At 36.9% G+C, this 22,554-nt stretch overlaps 3 protein-coding genes across 3 annotated transcripts in view; 2 read left to right on the top strand and 1 right to left on the bottom strand.

Moving 5' to 3' along the window:
* The first annotated feature begins 10,120 nt into the window (after positions 1-10,120).
* The window catches only part of LOC124631180 (zinc finger protein 423 homolog), a 25,446-nt gene continuing 13,012 nt past the window's right edge, over positions 10,121-22,554 (top strand). Inside the window, exon 1 of the mRNA XM_047165411.1 lies at positions 10,121-10,720. Coding sequence (XP_047021367.1) covers positions 10,618-10,720 — 103 coding nt within the window. The 5' untranslated portion in view covers positions 10,121-10,617. The remainder of the gene's footprint in view (positions 10,721-22,554) is intronic.
* Positions 19,710-22,497, top strand: LOC124631201 (putative nuclease HARBI1). Its single transcript, XM_047165445.1, has 6 exons — positions 19,710-19,804; positions 19,904-20,075; positions 20,263-20,453; positions 20,617-20,752; positions 20,879-21,020; positions 21,319-22,497. Exons 1-6 carry the CDS (start codon positions 19,710-19,712, stop codon positions 21,711-21,713), a joined length of 1,131 nt encoding a protein of 376 aa, XP_047021401.1. The 3' UTR covers positions 21,714-22,497.
* The window catches only part of LOC124631209, a 1,725-nt gene continuing 881 nt past the window's right edge, over positions 21,711-22,554 (bottom strand). Inside the window, exon 5 of the mRNA XM_047165458.1 lies at positions 21,711-22,231. Coding sequence (XP_047021414.1) covers positions 21,777-22,231 — 455 coding nt within the window. The 3' untranslated portion in view covers positions 21,711-21,776. The remainder of the gene's footprint in view (positions 22,232-22,554) is intronic.

Below are 22,554 nucleotides of genomic sequence, written 5' to 3'. Positions count from 1 at the left end.
CGGCTGTTCTCATGTAAGGAGATCAGCCAACTACGTAGGACATATTATAGTGCACGAGCATTTGCGCAGACACAGGTGCACTCCCTATTCCTTAACTCTCATAGCCCGATGGGACGGCAATCCGACACGACCGGAGAGAGATCAGGCGCAGGACCGACATTTACGTGCTCTCCGATGCACGGGTGTATCAATCACCAGCTTCCAGGCTCCGGGCTGCTTTGTGAAAGTCTTCTAAAACCCACAAAGCGATTTCGGCCCGACTCGGGAATCGAACCCGAGACCTCGTGCTCAGCAGCCGCACTTACGACAGCTAGACCAACGAGGCAGTTAATTCAATATTTATAATTCATTATATTTTCATTCTATTTATAATTAATTCATTATTTATCATAGTATTGGCAAATGATGAGGATAATTACTATGTTCTGACCTCAAACTATTTCCTAAAATCCTGTCTTGAAAAACGAATACGTCAAATTACTGTAACACAATCCTAAAGAAATCTAACATTGTGCACAGCCCAGACCAACAGAGATAAAAATCAAGTTTGCAGTGAGACCTAATCAAGAGTAGTATTGACGGTTGGACGACCTACATAATATATTCAAGTCTATAGATACCCTGAACAAAGTTGCACCTACACATTTCGTTTCATACGCAAACTAACCGATTCGTTAGTAAAATGCGAATCATCAAAATTTATTTCATCTTACAAACGAATTCATCTCTAACTTTCATTGCAATTGCATTTATAAGTTATCCAAGTAGCATCAAACATTTGAACCAATTTTAACAGTATTCCATTAAAATCACTTAGGAAACATTGAAAATTTGTAATAGTTGCAGTAGGGCGTGGCGCGTTGGGCGTAGCGATGGGCGGTCTTGGCCCCGCCCCGTGCACCCACGCGAGCACCCACCCAGCACCCATGCGCCCGACACTCGTGCATGGTACATGCATACTGATACCGACGTATATTGATGATGCACCCACGTGCTTGATGCAGTTTTTGTTTAAGGCTATCACAGAGGTTCTGATAAATATTAGAAAGATTTTTGTGAGAAAAGTTTTCTTTTGTTTCCTTTGGACCTAGTTCAAAAAAATCTTGTATTACTTAGCATTTAAAAAAGTATCCGGAAACACTAATGTGGTCAAAATTACTAATACCGTAACAGTTTCTTTTGGCGGGAATTTTATTTAATTTAATTCTTCAAATAAAAATTCCAATATAAATTATCCGAAAATATCAGTAATCATAAGTATTTATTATCAGTGTTTATTCGGTTATGGTGGGAGCCGGGTCATGCTATAATGATGTCTAAAATGCGTGAAATGAACGGATGCTGGGAGACCACCCAAAGGTAGGATGCTCATTCGTTAAGAGTGAAGTACTTACTTGATTGTCACGACACAGGTCAAAACATTTGTTTTGTGTTTTTTTTAATAACCAAAAAGCTTGTACATATATGTCGGTAACTGTCATGTAAGCCAGCTCTTATGCAGTAAAACATATTTATATTTGTTTAGATGTCGTTTCATAAAGTAAGAGTAAGTAGATTAGGTAAGTACATACCGAATTACCTACGTACTACATACCCACTCGTATTTAACCTTGTTGCTAAGGCATCTGTATAAATTATTTTTCGAGTAACGATTGCACTAAAATTATTTTGTATAATTTATTAATACATTTTTAGCTCAATTTGGATTGTATAACATTCTCAGGACTAGATAGAAAACTGTATGTTTGTAATTATTTTTATTTTCTTTTAAAAAGAGTGTCCATGGAGTTTCTTGCCGGTTCTTCTCCATGAGACCAACTCTTTGGAACCGTGCACCTAACTTTGACGTTTCGAAAGAGCTTTCATAGGCCTATTTGAAATAAAAAATTTTGAGTTTGAGTTTGATCTAAATGGACCAGTAAGCACCTCATTGCGGTTTTAACATCGTAAGGTGTTACCACACATGATCATCAACCACGGAGGCATTTTCAAAACATTTTATGGGAACACATAATTACTATTTCGTGGTGCTGCGGCTGGCACCAAAAGTCACGATTCCATCGGTCACCACTACACAATCACACTTTTATTACTCATCAACTACCTCATTGTGGTCAAGATTACATTCTCTAATAGAAAACTATCTTACGTTACCAAACACTATTTAAATTGTAGTAAACGTTAATATTTCACGCTCGAAGTTAGAGGCCAAATTCCCAGAATGGGAGACTGGTTTTTGAAATGATTATGTCTTTGATTAAATGAGACCGTAATGGGTGTGAGTCAGAGCTTGTGAGAACTTTAGCTGCGACCATATTACGTGCAGTAGTGTACTCTACCGAGACGGCGAGCTTTACAAACAATTTAACTTTATCATTGATCAATCAAATTGCTGTGTTGTTAACATCATGAAATTCAAATCTAAATAAAATATAATGTATTAAAGCGTGCAACGGAAAATTGCTTTATCGAATAATTTCTGAGTAACTATCTCTATTAGGTAGTCGATATCCAAAAGAATATGCAATCAAGTTTTATTTTAGCTGTGACCGCAAACGTCTTAGCCAGGTGGATGCGGCGCAAACAATCATAAAGCAGGTGATAAACTAAACGGTGCGCAGACGTCTTCATTGACGCGTGCGCAACTAATCTCCTTTCACCCCTAACTCATCACTCACTCTCATCACAACTCGTCACTGAGAAACAATTTAAATGTAATCAGTTATCGGCTAGCTGGCTATTATGTACTCTGTGCGGCAATCAAACCCACTTCCGCACTTTTTTCGTGGCCGTACCGCCTCACAGTTAAATGGATGGTGTTAAATTGAGTAGTTTGTGTCGGTGGCTTTTTTACAGCTGTAATTGTTACGATTTATTGATGAAGGTTCGAGTCATTGAATGATATTAGAGCTGTAATCGATTAATTTATTTAGTTTCGGATAATTAGAAACTCGTCGAAGATAAACAGGTAATTATGGAAGATGTTTACAGAATAGCTGGTACGCATGATGTTCGCGAGTTCTATTGTTTGTGATTGCTATTGTGCGCGCTAGTACCCATAGTGGTTCATCTTCGGCTCTCGGCATTTCCTGCCGTTTTCCATCGCGGCCCTACGTCTATTGTTGTTATTGTTTAGGCTCGTTCGCTCATTGCTTCTGCCTGTTTTGAGTTAGTTTATAGTTTGACATTCTATACAACGAACACGCATATCCGATTATTTGCAAACAACGGTAGTTACGTTGGTATGTCTTAGTGAGTTTACTTGAGGAAATATCATATTGCTTAGAAAAAGAGTAACGGGTCGTTTCTGTAAATCGGACTTTGTCTACTTTTAAGGTTTAACTTTACGAATACAATGGCACTCGCAAGATAATTGAGATTGAGAAGGTATTTAGGTGCATTGACTGATTTTTAATAACAAATATATAGCACTCAATTGAATTGGAATTTTAACAAACTATTATTTAGGTAGACCATGTAGGTACTAATTGAACTCATGACTTAGTAGTGACGGCATTAAAGAAAATTAAATAAAAAAACAAAGTAAAGGTGCATTTTTTATCTTAATGTTCTTTTTGTGTAATTAACTTATTCATACTAAGTGCAATTTCAGCTCTAACGTCTCACTGTAACAAGCTTTCACCTCGTTATTTGTTAAATTAAGCTGTTTAACAATGGAGTACGATCTAATAAATCAGGGGTGATTTACGCTGGTCTCGCACACAGTTAAATAAATGAATGAAATGGCCCACAGTCTCGTAAGAACAGTTAAAAGGCGGAAGTCCATCTAGTGGCGATCTCGAGTGGAGCGCGGCTCGGACGGCCGGACGATGGCCGGACGCACGGCCCACTGCCGGCAGTTACGAGGGCGAGGCTTCCTGTAAACCTCGCTTAGGGCGTTATTCAAGTCCCTTTTATGCAAATACTTTGCTCTTAGAATTTCTAAGACCAATTTCGACTTCAGTTATTTTCCTTTTGTTAACTTAGCTTTGCTTGGCAAAGTGTGTGTTAAATTATACGTGCTTTCATAAATTATTTTACCACCGACTTCTTTGTCTTTCAAGGAGCTCTGTCAACTTCAATTATTTTGGACAACGGTATCAAATCACGCTGATAGGTGTGTTGGAATTGATCGGTGGGCACCGAGCGTATAGCGCAGGTGTCGGCAACCGCAGCATCACCGCCACCTGCGCCCGCGCACCGCCGGAACTACGTGCCGATTCGCCTGGCGCACGCCCTGTACCAGCTACCTCTAATACTGATAAATTGATTTTTGTGAATAACTTCAATCCACGACAGGTAGAATATAAATTATATAAGGAGGATATTTTAGTAGCTACACCAACTGTCCCGAAAACGTCAATTCTTTAATTAAATGTTTGTGCCTAACCTGCCAATAAATCCCAAAGTTAAACTTCGGTACCGATAGCTAACTTAAACTTCATAATATCAGATTAGAGTTTACAAATTATGTACCTAATAAAATTGCAGCAATCCAGCCAGAGCGTGGTAATATCGAGGGTCGTGCAGTAACACGGCATAACTCACCAAAGTCGGTAAAAAGTCGCGAGACGCCGCGCGCCGTGACAATTGCAGATCACGAACGCACCACGGCCCAACTCACAACTGTATTTGTCGCAGATTAGATATTGTCACTACTGTGACTAAACAAACACAGTTTTAACAAACAGTCTACTTCCATCACAATAATGTTGATAAAGAAACCTTTTGTTTGACAGTATAAATGCAACAAGGAAATATTTACTTAGGCGTTGAATATCGATTTACGATTTAACTTCATCTTTTTATTGGCATGACCTACGTAGCAGTTTTTCTATAGGTCTCAATGTTCTGCTTTTATGTAACAGTGTTAGGAAATAGCATTTCAGAGGTGCTTCACCACTTTCTAGTTTTATTTACACAGAACTGATGGTCAATTGAGCAATTGATACTTTTGTAATCGAAGATACGAACGTGATTGATTGTAATTGATGTAGAAATCTGCTTACTTTTTTGCAAATGGATAAGTATGAATTTGGTCTCGATGGCATTGATTTGTGATCCCATTAAAATGCCGTAAGTTGGTCACCATAGCTTCGGGCGTCAAAGTGACCTCGGCGTAGAAGGCGCAGAGGCCGCGCGGAACTGTCACCAAGCTGCGCATGCGTCTCGGTTCGTTCCACCGCGCTCACGCTCATGCCACCCGGGTCTTGTTGCACTATTGCTGCCGAACTGTTTCCCACGGAACATTACCTTGTTGGAGACCATACAAAAACATTGTGCTTTAAAATATCTCTCCTTAGCAATTCACAAAAAGCGTGTCATTTGGCAATATTCGAGTGTCCAGTTTTTTGACAATCAAACGACAAAAGTATGATAGCTGCACTGGCAATGTTGGGCTTCCACCCAACAGAACAGTCTCCTCATTTATTGCTTTCGGAATTGGAAGTGATTTGGCGTTCACGCCCACACACGGTCACTTGAATTCTATGGCGACTTTAATGGGCATAAGCGATTAAGTGAAACGTTTAATGCCCCCAATAAAATGGTGTAAATATCAGTGGGGCTTACGCGCATGATACTTACGAAGGTATCACGCTTAAAACGCACGAGTATCCGATATGAGATCGTGGCAGCAGCAGTTTACGACGGAGAAGGCGTGAAACGTAGCACCGAGCCGTATCGCGTACGGAGATCAGGCGTTACGGTCACGTCAGACTCACTCCCACGTCTTAATTGACCCATTTCGTGTGAGATGTAGCGCTCACAGCGAGCCGCGTCAGGGATACCATCGCCGCGGGACGTGACTCCGCCTATCGACAAACACACACTATTCAACTGTCATTTGTAGATACTCTTGCTAAGCATATTTGATGGCAAGCTCCTCTATTATTGTTTGCTCGCTGTAACTTGTCAAGTTATTGTCCTCGCTGAGACATATCCCAACACAAAATTTCTCTTGATCTTTGCAAACGTGAGTTACTTTTGTCATGAGCATCGTACGTTATATACAAAATCGAGAAAACATATTTGCAGAGACGTGGGTTATTACAAATATTCTTAAGTACTTCATTTAGTGAAACGGTACATCGGGAGAGGCATTTGCGATTTTAGTTATGATTTTATGTAAATTAGTTTTAATTCGGGTTAGTGGTGTCGTAGCCATGGTGAAGGATCAAGAGGGCACGTTGATAATATCAGGGCGGTCACATGTTGTGGCCGAGAGTGTTTATTACGCACATTACACGGTCGTGTCGGAATCTCGACACTTTAGTTTTAACTTGTAGATTTCGTCACCCACAGTGAGACAAAACTCAGATTCACAAAAGATCCTGTTAGGGACTCTACGGTAGTTTGTACTGGAGAACAGTTCTGTAAATTATAGTAAAATAATGGTCAATGTAGGGAACAGGGCAGGAGGAAGAAGATTCGTCAATGTAGACCTACAAACTAGAAGGAAATAGTTATGAATAACTCAGTATTTATTCAAATGCATTTCGAAGACATAATCATTATGGTAATTTCAATTAGCAAAGGGTGTATTGATGCTTGAACCACGTGCAGCATTTATAATGCGTTTGACAATAGATTCGAGTAGGTGTCAGGTTACAATCTTGAGGGTAGACACGAACACGGATTATTAATTACAGTTTACAAACATAACAATTACGTACACATTAAGTAAAATATACCTTCTCAAGACCACTGGCCTGTGACTGGAAACAGGAACCTGAAAACACCAAAAAGCTCAGTCTTTCTACCATAAACGCTTAAAAAACGAAGAATCATACTTTAGCATTTATACCAACTAGCCTATATTATAAAGGATGTTCTAATTTCCTAGCTAAACAAGCATTAAAAAGTCACGTGTCTTGTGAAGTGGCGTATCATGGGCGGACCACCCTGCTGTCGCTATCTCTGCAATCTTTACAAAAACGTCACCCCCATCGATTTGTTTGTGTTGTGTGGCCTTCATTTTACGCTCCTCGATGATTGTGAAACGTTCCCAATTATCTCTCGAATAAACCGTGAACTACCCTTTGTGTTAACATTAGGGGTTCAAGAACTTTGAAAGAAAACTTTCTACTTACTTATTCTGTAGGTACTTGTATTTCTCTGTAAACCCCTTTAAATATATAAAAAAAATATTGACCTTCGCCTACATCATAATCATCATCTAACTAAGCCATAGGACGTAAACTGATGAACATCATGTAGGTATTTAATATCTTTACACCAAGTAAGAATATTTTGAAGATAACTTTATAATCCTATAAAACCTATTTTTCAATCGACTTACGAAACACCACAAAAAGGCAGAATATGTTATACATGAAAGGAATCATTCCATCATCATTTGTAAAGCATTAACAAAGGCTATATTGAAATAAGCTCATGATAGAGTTGTACGAAAGGCGTATGACGCAAAAAGTGACGCAAAGGGGAGAATAGGGACGTGCCTAATCCATCGGAATGACGGCTGTCCCGTTGATTTATTAGGACGTGAACAGACGTATGTCCCACTCTGTCGGGCCTCATGGGACGCAGGTACGCACAAAAAATATTTGGGTGTTTTTGGGTGTTTGTTGACAACGCAACGTCATGCTTGAAAATAAATATTTGAATACAGGCGCAAAAAAAACGCTTTTGTGGTCATGGTGGCAGTATAAATTAGAGTCACTAGTATTTTGTCTTTAGAAGTGAAGTTTTGTACTGACCGCATATTATCACACTGACATGTAACTTAGGTAGGTACAAATTGACAATGTTGCAAGTAGGTAAGTATTCATAAAAGTTCGCGTTGTAAACAAACGCTGAAAGTTTAATGAGACGATCACGGATAGATTTCACGAGTCGAAAAGTCCTAATACAAATCAAGGGTTGAACATTACGGTAACTTCGGAAGAAGCAGGGACGCCGTCAGCCGCCATCAAATATTCAAGATGCTCATGTTGCTCTGTTCACTCCATGGCAGTCGGGAACTCGGGACGTTGGTGAATTATCGCATTATTGTTATTGTGGAAATACATCGTGTATCGCTAAGAAAGGGTTTTGGATACCTACACTGAAACCCGGTTAGGATTGTGATTGATAAATTATGGAAGTGTTTCACAATATGTGCGGTTAATAATTAGGCTTAATATAGGCGTATTCTAATTCGTTTGTACTTCGGGAATCTGAACCTGAGAAAATATGCTAATTTTGTCATCTCAAACTTCCCATCTTACACCAATTATAATATGCCTAAGCATATTAATATGAATCGTAAACATAAAGAATGGGAAATATCATGAAAATATTCAGACCCTCATCAAAGTGGACCGCGTTGGCAACGTCGCAATGTAGATAAGAAGCACTTTTTCATAATACTTTATTCAGGCTCGGAGATTCAGCTCAGTGACAGAGTAATCGGCCGCGTCAGGCGTGAGGTGGGCTCGCTTAAGTATTAATGTTTAACCCTTTTGCAGCGGCGCGGCGATGGCGTCGGGCGCCCGACAACTCGGTGTCAATCCCATTCCGCGAATGCCTCCTACATATTTGATGTTCATTAATTTGTCAAGTTTCTGTAATCCACATGAAATGTGCGACTTTGTTGAACGGTTCGGAGTCTACATTGTTGTGTCTGATAATGTGGTATCGGTATTCAGGTCTTTTATTCAATTTAATCTATCTATCTATCTACCAATTACTTATGATATGACTGAGGTGTTATGTGCTGAAATATTACAAGGATTTATATTTTTACTGAGAATACTTATTTAATTTGGTATGTAGCATTCGATTTAGGTAAGTTTTCAAACAATATCGCCCAAGTTGGACTGAAAAATCTTTTTAAAATAATTTAAGACTATGTATTTTTTATAAGGTCAACGTCTTAAAGCACAAAGTAAGAAATACGTTATAACTTTATAAGGTTTAGGAAAATTAATAATTAGTTAACAAAAAATACATTCTTGCTTTTCCTATTCCCTGCAGATTTCCCACAGACCCAAATGTGACGGTCATTCAGTGCGGATATTTCTCGAGTTTATCCGATAAATTACAACAGCTGCGGCGGAGTCCGCGTAATCCCACTAATATATGCGCAACTAAAAGGCAACACCGCGACCGTCGCCCGCGCTATCGCCCCCAGAGGAGCGATCCGCGGACACCCGGTGACCAACACCGACTCTCGTTTTAAATCATACTTTAATCCACATTACAATACCGTTACAAACCTCATCTCCTTACAAACAATACACGCTCATTCAATATAATATTCTATTGCTACTTACAAAGCTAAAAGGCTTACAAAGCGGCCTCTTCTCGACAAAGACACGTCGCAAAAAAAGGAAAAAAAAATACATAAAGTATTTAGCGGAGTGCATTGTGTTTAGCGAAGTTTAGTGGAGCGTGGCGGAGTGGAGGCGCGCGGAGCGCCGGCGCCCATTGGCCGCGCCCACACCGTGGGTGGAACGAGGAAAATCTAAAACCAGTTTTCCTTCGACGCTCTAGATTTGAAAAGCTTTTAGCGTCATCTTTCTGTCATTTGACTCATTACTGGAGCCGCGTGCCGTATTTGCGACTGTCAAACTGATGAACAATACGTCAACGTGCCGTTTGATTTGATACGCTGGGGACTCCTTGAACTTGTACCCGACGATGCCTGTCTGATACTTCAATTAGGTGCGTGCTTCTTTATTTTGGAAAGAAAAAGGAAAACGTATGTAGGTAGATTCTGTTTCGATTATTAATCAAAAAGTAGTTTGGAAGGTAGGCACCAGGATAGTAGCAATTAACAGCAAGATAGTGTTTCAAGAATTGACAGCTTTATAGTTATTAGGTAAGACAAAGTACGCTGAGAATTACTAGTTTTATGAGATAAGTATGAATAAATGCCTGAAGGCCAAAAATGAATATCATGTTCTCTAGTGTAGGTAAGTTTTGGGATATCATGAAATGTAATGTGGATATTCTTCGGAGGTGTTCTTGTGTCGGTTACTGTCAGTATATAATTAGAAATTTTCGAGCATAATGTCCATTCTTCGAAGACTAGAAAGAGGGAGTGGGTGCAGTGGGGGGAGGTCGTGTGGGCGGGGCGGGCAGGCGGGGCGCAGGGTGCAGCACCTCGGTGCTGGCCGGGCGCGACTCGCCCACCGGAGCTCGGCTCCTCGCAGTCGCGCACCACACGCCGCTCTCGGCGCGCGTTCCGTTGCATCACTGCACTCCGACACGAGCACGTCCACCACCGGAACACTACTCCCTTATTATATCATTTCGCTGATACGGACGACACTGGCCCCGAAGCGTATAACCACCTGTAATCGGGAAATAAAGGTGCGTGCCACAAATGATTGTCGCTAATTAAGCTGATCGGCAGCAGGCACCCAAATAATTGGCGTGGAGGAAGCGCACGAAGCGCAGCCCGCGACGGGCGCCCCTTCAATTAGTGGCACCTGTCGGACACGCGCCGCGCATTAATTCGCACTCGCATAAATGCACCCGCAAAAAATTCCAAAATAAACTGGAACCGATGCACCTGCGGCAATCAGCGGCCGACGCGGACCAGCACAAGTGCGTGAGCTGGGCACACGAGCACCTACAGCTGGGATCGAGAGCCTCCAAGCTTCTGGAGATATGATCATGCTATTCAAAGGCAACAGCAGTCGTCTGGAGCATCTCATTGAGAAGATCCAGGCGAATAAGGAAAATCACGACGTCACATCAGAGGATTTAAAAGGTCAGGATTTAATTTTGCTCTGAACTAATAATGTATACCTAATGAAATGTTTACCTATGTGTATAATGTAATGTGAACATTATAAGTAAGCTCATTCGTTTTAAAGTTTTGTCCGTAGAGTCTATGACTTGAGGACCTTGCGTATGGTACTTTTCTTACTGAAAGAGATTTCATAAGAAATAAGCAGTACCTTTTTTTATTGCTTCTACTTTCATTATGTTTCCTGTGTACATAAGTAAATGGTTAAATAAAAAAAATAAAAAAGCCTTAATTTGCCATAAAAATTGTACCTATTACTGAAGTTCCCTGCATAGCTTGTGCCTGCTGAAAAAGTTACAATGGGTATGAAAAATTCATTATGTATTCAATAAGAGTCGTATTGGTTTCCTGTAAAAATTGAATAGACGATTACTTTTCAAGACGAGCCTTGACAAATTGGACTTTATTAAGGAATAAATGTTTCTTCAGACAAAACTATTGAACGGATTTTTTTTACAGTAACCTTGTCTCTTATTATTTTGCTACTAAGTACTTTGCATTATTCCGTTTCCTAGGGTCACGGGTGAAAACACGGGAAACAGCTAGATTATCGACAGATTTCCATATTAGACGCAATATTAATTGCAATTAAAACAATGAATTTTCCATTAAACCTAATTGAACATATCAAGGTGTATTTAATTAACCAGTAACCGTCATCTACATTATTTTTCCAAAACTCCATGGCAAAATTATAAAAGGGTTAACTCGCCTCATTTATTGTACATTCGTAATTATTCTAGACACCAAAATGCTCTTTGATGGATACTACAAATAAAGGAATATTATTGAAAAATTATTATATTTTTAATATTTATTGAAAAAAAAAATAAAAAAAAATAAAGGATCGATGTATTTATCACTAATTCACCATAGCAACAAAAAATTAGAAAACTTTACTTCCAAACTAAATGTTAGCTTGAACTTATTTTTTTTTTTTACAAAAAAGTTAGTAAATATTACGAGGAAATATTTGAACTTGTACTTATCTTATTTGAATACTTATTCATCTCTGCAATACCCGAATTATTATACTTCTAGCCTTATAAGAGATCAAATATTTAGAAGCACCTCGTCATCAATTTTCATGACAGTGTTATAATTATCCTTGCATGTTGCTTAAATCCTGTTAAGTAGCAGCGGTTTCACGTGGTTCCTCCTGGGGAAATTATTTGACACATTTGAATATCTCTCTATTTGATACAGCCTTCGTTAAATGAAGAATATTAATACTAAAAGATTTTTGAACCTTACAAGTATTTTCTTTACTGAACACACAATACTCAAATACTCGAAATAATTATAAAGACATAAGACAAGAGACTGTAATGTACTTACATTTACATGGGTCCCGAGGAAACTATTTCCTGCACGTGGATCAAAAGTAGCCAATAATTCAGTTATTCTGTTTGTGCCCATCCAATAGTTTTTGATTACGTGAAATAAATAAAAACATCCTTAAGAACTTTCGTTTTGAAGAATTTATAATATTAGTAGGAATTCAAGATTGGCACGTGCCTAAGTACAAATCTACAATAGTTACATGCAGTCCTACATTTTCTATTCAAGTGTTAAAAACCTTTGCAGGGCGGTAAATACTTTTACAGCCCATAAAGCTGAACAAAGCTTGATAATGGCTTGTTAGAAACCGTTGTTCTACTATAAAATTGGTGATTATCGATAACGGATACATTTAAATAGGTAATAATACGAATCTAAGATGTATAAATAAATCAATAAATGAACTACCAAGAATCTAAGATCGATGTAATAATAAAATAGTAAATAAATATATTCATCTATTTAAATAGAAGTAAACATATTTTTTATATTTTTTTCACGTGAAAATTCGTCAAGCCAATCAGCAGAAAATGTTATAATATCTAAGTAAATATATGTTGTGGAAACATTGGTAAATTCGATATGATTGAAATGTTTGAATAAAATAATCAATATGTATTTCTTAGTTATTTAAATTAAGCCATAGATGAAGACAACCAATAGGAAAATAAGGGAAAAACAGGGCAAAGAACGTTTTGAAGTTGAACACCGTTAAAAGTTTCTAAATTACTTATAGGTAGAGGTACTTAAGCTATAAGGTATATTTTTTTATCGTAGATATATTAAAATTAAGACATGTTACTTTTTATTGCCATACAAAAGCATTATTTAGGATCTTGGCGGCATTAAACAGGACAAACCTTTGTTAGTTTGCAAATAAAGGATATTTTATGATAGGTAGCGACAAGTTGGTACAGATCTTGGTTCAGATAAAAAACTGGTCCCTGCACTATATGCATTTGAATAAAATGCCAATCATGTCTAGTTCAGATTTTCTAGAAGAAAAAAGTTAAGAGAACACTTCTCTGCAAAGTTTAACTTTTTAAATAAGTAATTGCTTTTTATGGCAACATAAAGCGACTCTTCTTCATTTAAATATATCTCTAAAATAAAAAAAAACGCAACAAAATATTGAATTAAAGTTCTGATTTTAAGCAATAAAACCCCGTCGTTCAGTTACACGTCTGACACGTTTTTGAACCAGTAGTTATCAATAGTTAGGTGTCGCATGTGTGTGTTTTGCACGCAGGTCGCAGGCAAGGTACGGCCGACAATCGTCTCGGGAAATCCGCGCGGAAAATCCGCTAGAGTCAAAGCGCTGTTAGTGTACCATTAGATTCCTATAAGAAAGAAAGATATTTGTTTAATCATTTTATCATAATAAATCCTTGATTTTTTCGTAACTTTCACAGGAGCTTTCATCTGACCTGTACTTTGCACACTTACCACCTTTGAAGGAAATATTTGATTACTCACATAAAAATAAAAGTAACTCTATTTCAATACAGAATGTCCAGCACATTCGGTAATTTAAATAAATTGGTAATAAATGCGCATACAAAGATGATAATAAAATACCGAGCCGCAAGGTGGCTTTACAAATTGAGTTATTGATTTAAAATTTAATTTTAAATTCCGGCCGATTGTGCGACGTACACGCATCGCGATGGCTGATGGCTCCTTCGTAATTTGTCATAAATACACATAATATCTATGTAGGCTATCTATATTTTTTTATTTGAACACATTATTTTTAAAAGAATCAAAAAATATTCATCAAGTTTTATATAAATAAAATTGCAACAAAAATCTTACTTATTTCACTTTAGCACTTGGGAGGTTTTTATTTAAATTATCAACTTTGCTTGCGCGTAAAAAAAACATTGTTCGTTACATAAACAGGGTTTTTATTAGATCTATTATAATACAAGCATGTACCTACCTATGATAATCGAATACCTGATTGAAGGTTGAGAAAACTCATTGAACGATCAAAACAAATAACTAAAGCGATCTAAGTTTACTGCAATTTAATTTGCTTATATGTCTATCAAAATACAATCCATCTTATGTAATCCATTTAAACAAGAATTAAAACGTTCTGAGATAATCATTCAATATCTAGTTAGCAGTGGACCGGTTGATCTAGGATGCCGCATGATACAGGATCGTAAAAAAATCATTCGGCTATCTTAATGTAAATGAATGGTTGCCGCTCCACTCTCCACTTATGTTGCCGCTGCAATTAAACTTTAATCAAGTCGTTAATCTCCTATCCGTGTCGTCGCGAGTAATCAGCCTTAAAATTGCGTGCAAACAAATCTGAATCAATCACGGTGCCAGGTGTTATGGTAGGTTTACATCACCGACAAGTACATGCTTGAGACTTCCTCAGTTTGGTAATTTAATTCTCACTGCTTGTCGAATTTGTCTGTTCTACATCCTTCAGGCGAAACCTTCGTTGAGCAAGATTTGTTTTCCTGTGTGGGTAAGCTATCGAGTGTCAAGTTTGGCAACATATTTCAGGCAAATCTCTGAATTCGTATATTGTTAAATAGGTGCCTACGTCCTACAGGTAGGTACTCAAATGCATTATTATTTAGTCCTATTGCCTTATTACTGTGACTATTGGTGTGTGTGTTTTGTTCTTCACACCTTCCCTGGCTAGTAGCTCATTAGGAATTAATTTTGCATTAGCGAAATCAAGGTCTACGAGCATTATAAAGTGGTTTGTCGGTTTTCCATGTCGGCTAGCGATTGGCGTTGATTACCGAGGCGCCGGTCGAGGTGTCTCGTAGACGGCGCAATTAGGAAGTGAGCTTCCGCCGCCCACCGGTCGCCGGCGGCGGCGCCACCGTCACCCGAGGAATTGCCTGCAATCGCTGCTAATTACGGCTATCCTCAGTGACCGGCCACATCCACTGAGCGCTGCTAAAATTGCACCAGTCCCGTTATGTGTTGCGCCAAGTGTTATTTGTGGCCCAGTCGCCGCCTCGCTGCTTTATTATACTCGTCCTTCCATGTACTGTCATCAGTGTTGTTTCGCTTGTTATTGTTAAGTACAGAGATACTTAAATGCGAAGTCGACATATCTGAATATCGATGCTTTCAATATGCACAGGAAAGAAAATTCGAATTTTTACAACGATCTATCAAATTATGCAATTAAATTATCCTGTAAGTATCAAATGTTGTATTCTCAGACATCATTATTTTGACCATTACTGGAAGTCGTTACCGCGTCCGGGGCGTGGAGGGCGACAGATTGATATAAATAGTTCCTCCTATTAACTGCGCTGCTTGGAAGGGAAATAAGTCGTAAAAGAAATGTTATATTGCGAAAAACGTAATGAATAGCTTATTCCCATGATAAATTACAGGTATTATACTAAGCACCTACTCGATGGATTTAAATGTGGATTTATGGCAAATTAATGTAGTTAATTATATTTATCTCATCTAAGAGAAATTAATCTGTCCAAGTACATGTTATTGCTTACAGGTTTTAAATGCCTATGATAAGTGGATGGTCACCTTAGGTTACTTTGATATCAATACTAACATAAATATTTTATGTAGAAGCTAGAATCCAATACTACCGTATATCACTAAGTTCTATCCACCTGTTCACGTACAATACAAAAATAGTGAAGTTAATAAACCAGATAGTGAAATATTTGGCGGCTGTATTGTTAGAATCTAGGCAGGTTCGCGCCTCGTGCCTCGCGCCTCGCTAGTTTTCGACATTAGTCATCATTTGCGCTGATGCGGCTCATCATCTCGGCCCATTCAATTTGTTTATATTTCACGGCACTCCGAGGTGCCGCAGACATATTGCCACAAGCCCTAACACCGAAATATGGGCCCTTACCGATATTTATGATAGCTTTATCCGAGACGCGACTGTCCCCCCTAATGTTCTTTATTATCCTTGGAAAATCTCCAAATTGTTATTATTATTTTCTAGAATTTGACAGGTAACGACTATCTGTATTTATTGGTGATTTTCAAGTTGTACATTGCAAAGTCATTGATGGGGTTTTATGATTATTGTTTAAAGACTGAACTAAGAAGTTATTTGCAGGCAATGGTACAGCCATAAGGTCTTCTTGGTCAACTATTATGAGTAGTCATGTGTTATGTGGTCCTCCATATCGTAGACAAATCTTTAAAACTTTAAATTTATGAATGGGCTAGAAGGAATTGAAAGCGGCCCAAAAAAAAAGCTTGAAGGAAAAAAATGTCGAGAACTTTTCAAGACAATCAATACCTAAAGGCAATTTATACATACGTTTCACTTTTTAAATGCATTTTATTTTGTTACATAAAAGTTACTAAAAATCAAAAGAACTTATTAAGTACCTGTAATCTATATAATTTTAATTTACCTTTTTAGTCCCTACTAAATGTATTTATCATCAAATCTCTTCCTTTTTTGTTAACTAACATTTTTTTAAGCAACGTTCCATTTTTGAACAATTCGATTATTTTTTTGGCGATAATTGAGAGTTCGAATTGATGACGTTCCAAGTTCAAATGTTTAAGCTGGCTTTTAATGAAAAAAAAATGTGTGTCTTAATTTTATAGCATTTTTTTTGCTAGATTTTTTATTTAACCCCTCTGCTCGACAAGATTTTGACATATGACTTTACCGTTGATTCGGCGGGATATTTTGAATCGCGACATGGAAGTCAAAAATTTGTACTAACTTTCAACACATGAATTCTAAGTCCGTAATGCCTGATCAGAAGTATTTTAACTATAACTTTAGAGCTCACTTATTTGACAACAACGTGCGAAGGTCAAATGGGGTCAGTTAATTCAGAAAAAGATAATAATAAGTCTATCGAAAAGTTAGGCATTTCAAATTTGGTGAAAACTTACCAATAAATAATCGCATCACTTTCTCAAACACAACACAAACGTCATATTTATAACATTTTCAATCCGTTGCAATACATTTCGTGCACTTATTTATGTTCAATAACTAAAAAATCAGCACATAAAATACACAATAAGGGTCAATTCCCACTGAAAGAGCAGCGGCCGGCAGCGGCCGTAAGAGCACGGAAAATGTAAGAGCGCGGCGCGGTGCGGCGCCGCGCGGCCCGCCGCGCTCGCGCTCAATCCCTTGCAATTACGGCCGCTGCCGGCCGCTGCCGGCCGCTGCTCTTTCAGTGGGAATTGACCCTAAAAATGAACAATTTACAAGATCAAAGTCACAGACAAGAAGTAGAGTTTGGAATGGAGTATTTTTTTTTTCAATCAGCGGTGTGCACTCGATACCTAAATCGGATATTTATTATAAATAATCGAATACCAATTTTATATATACCTATTTTATTATAGCAACTTATTTCAATTTTATTTATTAATTTTAAATTATAGGTTCAATTTGTTTTTGTTGTTAAGAAAAAGATATTTAAGTTTTATAAAAGTTTTTAGCATTACATTTTTATATGTATTATTTATTTTGGTGTTGTGTCATTCGTAATAACTTTTAACTTTAATTGAATTTTTATTACCTATTACGGAATTTTAATTTATTCTTATATTATTTCTCAACAATTCTAAGATTTTTGTTTCGGCGGAGGGTAAGCCTGGTGTTCTGAAATATAATGCAATTTGTAACTACCAAAGTAATGTACTTATTTGATGATGAGAAACAATAATAATAATTGATTGATTTTAAAGTCACCAAATATTTTTAACCGAATCCCAAAAAGGAGGTGGTTCTCAATTTGGATGTTTGTTTTTGGTCGAAAGGGTATATTCCCCATATTTGTTATTAGGTCCAGGATCTGATGATGGAAACCTTGAGAAATCGAGGGCAACTCTCGAAAATTGTAAGCATAGATAAGGTTATAACTTGACACTAAGATGTATGTCTGATAACACTATGAAACAGTAAAGGTTTGGAGCTGACCTGATGATGGAGACCAGAGAAGGTCGAGGGAACTCGACAACCGAACTTCTCTCGTCTCCATCTCCTTCACTGTTGCAGAGGCCTCGTAAATACGAATAATATAAGCACAAACACGAGAAAGTTTAAATATTCAGTTGTCGAGTTCCCTCGACCTTCACTCATCATCAGGTCAGCTCAAAGCCTTCACTGTTGAATAGTGCTACCAGGCAAACACCTGAGTGATAAGATTCCAACCTATGTATTTCTGCAACTTTCGAAAGTCGCCCTCGATTTCTCAAGGTTCCATCATCAGATCCTGACCTGATGATAATGGGACCACCTCGGAAGTATACGCTATCAAACAAAAAAAGAATCATCAAAATCGATAAATAAATGGCTTAGTAATCGCGTAACAAACATACAAAAAAAAACGGTCGAATTGAAAACCTCCGCTTTTTGGGAAGTCGGTTAAAAATAAGTCGGCGGCGGCCATCTTTCCATCTTGGACCAGCTTTCGATGAACAGCGAACTATTTGCCCTTTCAAACAATAAAATCGTCATAAAATTTTGCGATAACTACACCTAACTACGGCTCTCGTCAAATAGCTTTGCCGCGCAGTTAAAAAGTTGGAAGTAACGAATCGCCATTAAGTTTGGCAGGTCTACAGGAATCCTGCACATAAAACACCCGAAGAAATAAATAAGTCTTCATTTGCCGTCTTCAGAAACCCTAAAAACCGAAGATTTTTTTTATTCCGGCTACAACGTATTTTCTACCACTGATTTTCTAGCATTTTTTTTAATAAATTAAGTCATTTTACTTTTCCTAATTTATTTTCAGATTATGGTAAGTATACAAAAGTGCAATTTAGTAATATTATAATATCAAATAATATAAAATTATTAAATCGATTCTTTTTTTTAACGAATCGGATCATTCGATGCAAAACTTCTATCACCGTCGCCATCTTGTCTATGCGTCTTCAAATTTAAAAAAACAACTAATGTAAACAAACATGGCGAGTTCGATCAGAATTCCCGGTAATTACGATTGGATTTTAAAAAGGTATATTTCTAACGGGATGCTAAATATGAAAGGTATGAATGCGTAAAAATAATTTAAATTTATTTAGTAATTTTATTTAGTACTCACAAATGTGGTTTGATTGGAAAGAAAATAAATATGAGCGTAAATAATTAGGAAAGTGTATGACTGATTCGCAGACCCCAATTGGGGTCTAAACCGAGCTTACGGTGACGTTGATGTTCAGAGGCCCAAGCACGAATATTTGCGAAAAGTTATTCGTATCGAAATCGAGTAACATTTGTATGAGAATTGTACAGCGCCCCTATCGGGCGTAAAAGGAAACAAAACATGGCAGCACGAATGATTTTGGCGCGCTGTCGTATCGAAATCGAAACGAGATGGTAAACGAAACTCGATACTTATAAACAATTGTGAGATTTTTGGCAGCACGAACATTGTTTTGACGTACGGTAACGTAAACTCTCGAAGGCTGGCTATCGAGTATGGTCGAAACATTATTCACTTGAAAATAGTCGGTGAGAAAGGTTTCGAGAAGTGTAAAAATATAGTTTTAACCGTGTTTATGTTTTGTTTAGAGTTAGTTTTGTGAATAAAAGTGTTTTAAAATTATTGTTAAGTTATTGGAACAATTAGTAATAGCTTCAATATAATTTAAAATGCAAAGACCGCCACTGTATGAACGTAGTACCGCATATTATTTTTTGGCGGCAAATTTAATAGAAAATTATGGATATCAATCACGAGAAACAAGGTAAGTAATTAAATCATATTTTATTTATTTGCGTACCTATTGAATTAATGTGTTTGAAAAAAATTGAGTTAATTATATGTTTATTTTTAATCATTGTAGAGAAATTACGCGCAGAGCAAAACTTAGGAATAGAATTAACCCACTGGACATAAATGAAACCGAATTTAAAAATAGATATCGCCTAAATAAAGAAGCTTTTAAGTTCCTCTGTGAGCAACTTAAACATAAAACATCATTAACATCGAGTTCTAGAATTAGTCTAGAACTTAAGGTAGGTACCTAACCACTTAGATTCTACATAAATATACCTATTCAATATCTTCTACTTGTATTTCAGTATTGAAATGGAAGTGTATACCGAATTGCAACTTATTTAATATGACAAAATAGGTATCTATAAAGCTAATAGTAAATTGTTACATCCTTAAAATCAAATAAGTAAATATTTTATGTTTCAGGTTCTTTGTGCATTATCTTTTTATGCCAATGGTTCATATCAGCGAATAGTGGGAATGGCTAAATATTTGGGCCAAACAACAGTGAGCAAATGTGTGAAGGAAGTCACTGATGCTCTTGTAACTCCTGCAATCCTTAACACCTTTATAAGATTCCCCAGTACTCGAGCTGAAAGAGACCTAGTAAAAAGCAAGTTAGTATGAACATTGTGATAGGTATCTATGAGGGGAAATGTATCTAAGTATTTTTTTTGTAGAAGTACGTTTAAAACATAGTGTTATTGTATACTTTTTAACATTAATTTCTAATACTAACATATGATTGCCTATTAAAATATATTTATTTTTGTCTTACAGCTTTTTTGCGAAGTACGGTTTTCCTGGAGTTATAGGATGCATTGATGGATGCCATTTCCATATTTTTACACCCAGGAAAGAAATTGAACATTTATTTTATTGTAGAAAACATTTTCATTCATTAAATGTACAAATGGTAAGCATTTCGTTTTTTGTAACTATGTATGCGATTGAGCACTACTAATAACATACTAGCATTATGTATGTACCACTTTACTATGGTATACCAGTGTACCTACTAATGGTTTTATCTTTATTTTAGATATGTGATAGTGACGGCCGAATTCTAAATGTGAATGCAAAATATGGAGGAGCCACCCACGACGCTTTCATATGGGAAAATAGCCTAGCTAATAACTACATGCAGGAGTTACATCGAAATAATGAACATGTATGGTTATTAGGTTAGTAACAATCAAGTAAATTCATCCATCTACATAAATAATAAAATTGATTTGCCGAATATATTTGTAATTGTAATCTAATGTAGACGTATAATTTTCAAACGACTATTCTGTAAATTGGATAATTCTTTGTTGTGTTCGTTTTAGTCAGGAACACGATTTTTACTAAACTAAAATAATTAAAAAAATCGGGTAAAAAATATGGGAACACAAAGTTTGCTAGGTCAGCTAGTTTACAAGATAATTGAAAATAAAAAAAGATTGAATATTTAAAAATTAAAGTTTTGAATATTTACAGGTGATTCCGGCTATCCACAACGCCCCTGGTTAATGACACCAATTCCGGATGCTGCTGAAGGGACTCCAGCATACAAATACACAGCAGTCCATGGAAAGACGAGGGTGGCTATAGAAAATACTTTTGGCCGATTAAAAAACCGATGGCGTTGCTTATGTAAAGATCGCACACTCCACTATGGACCGGAGAAATGTGCAAAAATCATTACTGCGTGCAGTGTGTTGCATAATTTAGCCCTAAAATTTAACGTACCCGAACCGGAACCAGAAGAACTCCAAAACATATCTTTATCTTTTTCTGACCATCTTTTTCAGGAAAATGGAGGAGATGACTTAATTAGGGGAAGGGCGATGAGGAATATTTTAGTAGATAGAATTAATAGATTACACTCATAACTTTAATTCTTTATTAATAATTTTAAAAATTGCATTTTTGAACAATTAAAAAATAACCTTAATCTAAGTTTTTTTTTCCATACACCTTACAAAAACTTCCATAGCCTCTTTCATAAAGTCCAACCATTTAGCCTGTAATCGCAATTCATCATCTCTTTGTCTCACCCTTTCATGCATCTCTAATTCTCTCACTCTCAATTCATCATCTCTTTGTCTCACCCTTTCTTTCACCTCTAATTCTCTAACTCTCAATTCTTCTGTCCTAATCCGCAACCGCTCTTTCTCTAATTCTTCATAGGCCCTATCACGCTCTCTAGCATACTCCTTTGCCTTTCTATCTGCTTCTAAAAACATTTTTCCTATATGTTGTTTGGCTTTTTTTTGTGGTGGTGGTTTCCACATCTCCTCTTCATGTATTTGAGGATCAGTGGATGGGAGAACAGGGGTTTCATCTCGTGGACTCGGCGGTCTAGGGGGAGCCACTGTTGGCTGACTACTTGTGCCCGGAATATTCCAATCTGTAAAACATTTTATTAATGTTAATTTGACTAGGCCTTTTTCTTATTAGCAGAAACTTGAGTTCTCATAGAAAAAACATTTACTGTGTAATGTGATATTTATGTCTAAATATTTTATGTATAAATTTATTGGGATTTATGTATAAATATTTTTTTTTCAAGACTTGACATTGAACAAACATTATGATGCTTTTATGTACCTAATTTATGGATGCATAAACATACATAGCAAATATTTGTAACCACATTAAACATATTTACATAAATTGATTAATTTATAAAAGTTTTAATTTAATTTAAAAAAATTATTATAAAAGTAAAAT

Source organism: Helicoverpa zea, chromosome 1 (assembly GCF_022581195.2).
Source record: "Helicoverpa zea isolate HzStark_Cry1AcR chromosome 1, ilHelZeax1.1, whole genome shotgun sequence".
Lineage (NCBI taxonomy): Eukaryota > Metazoa > Arthropoda > Insecta > Lepidoptera > Noctuidae > Helicoverpa > Helicoverpa zea.
Note: the sequence above shows the minus strand (reverse complement) of the source record. Positions and strands in the feature narration are given on the sequence as shown.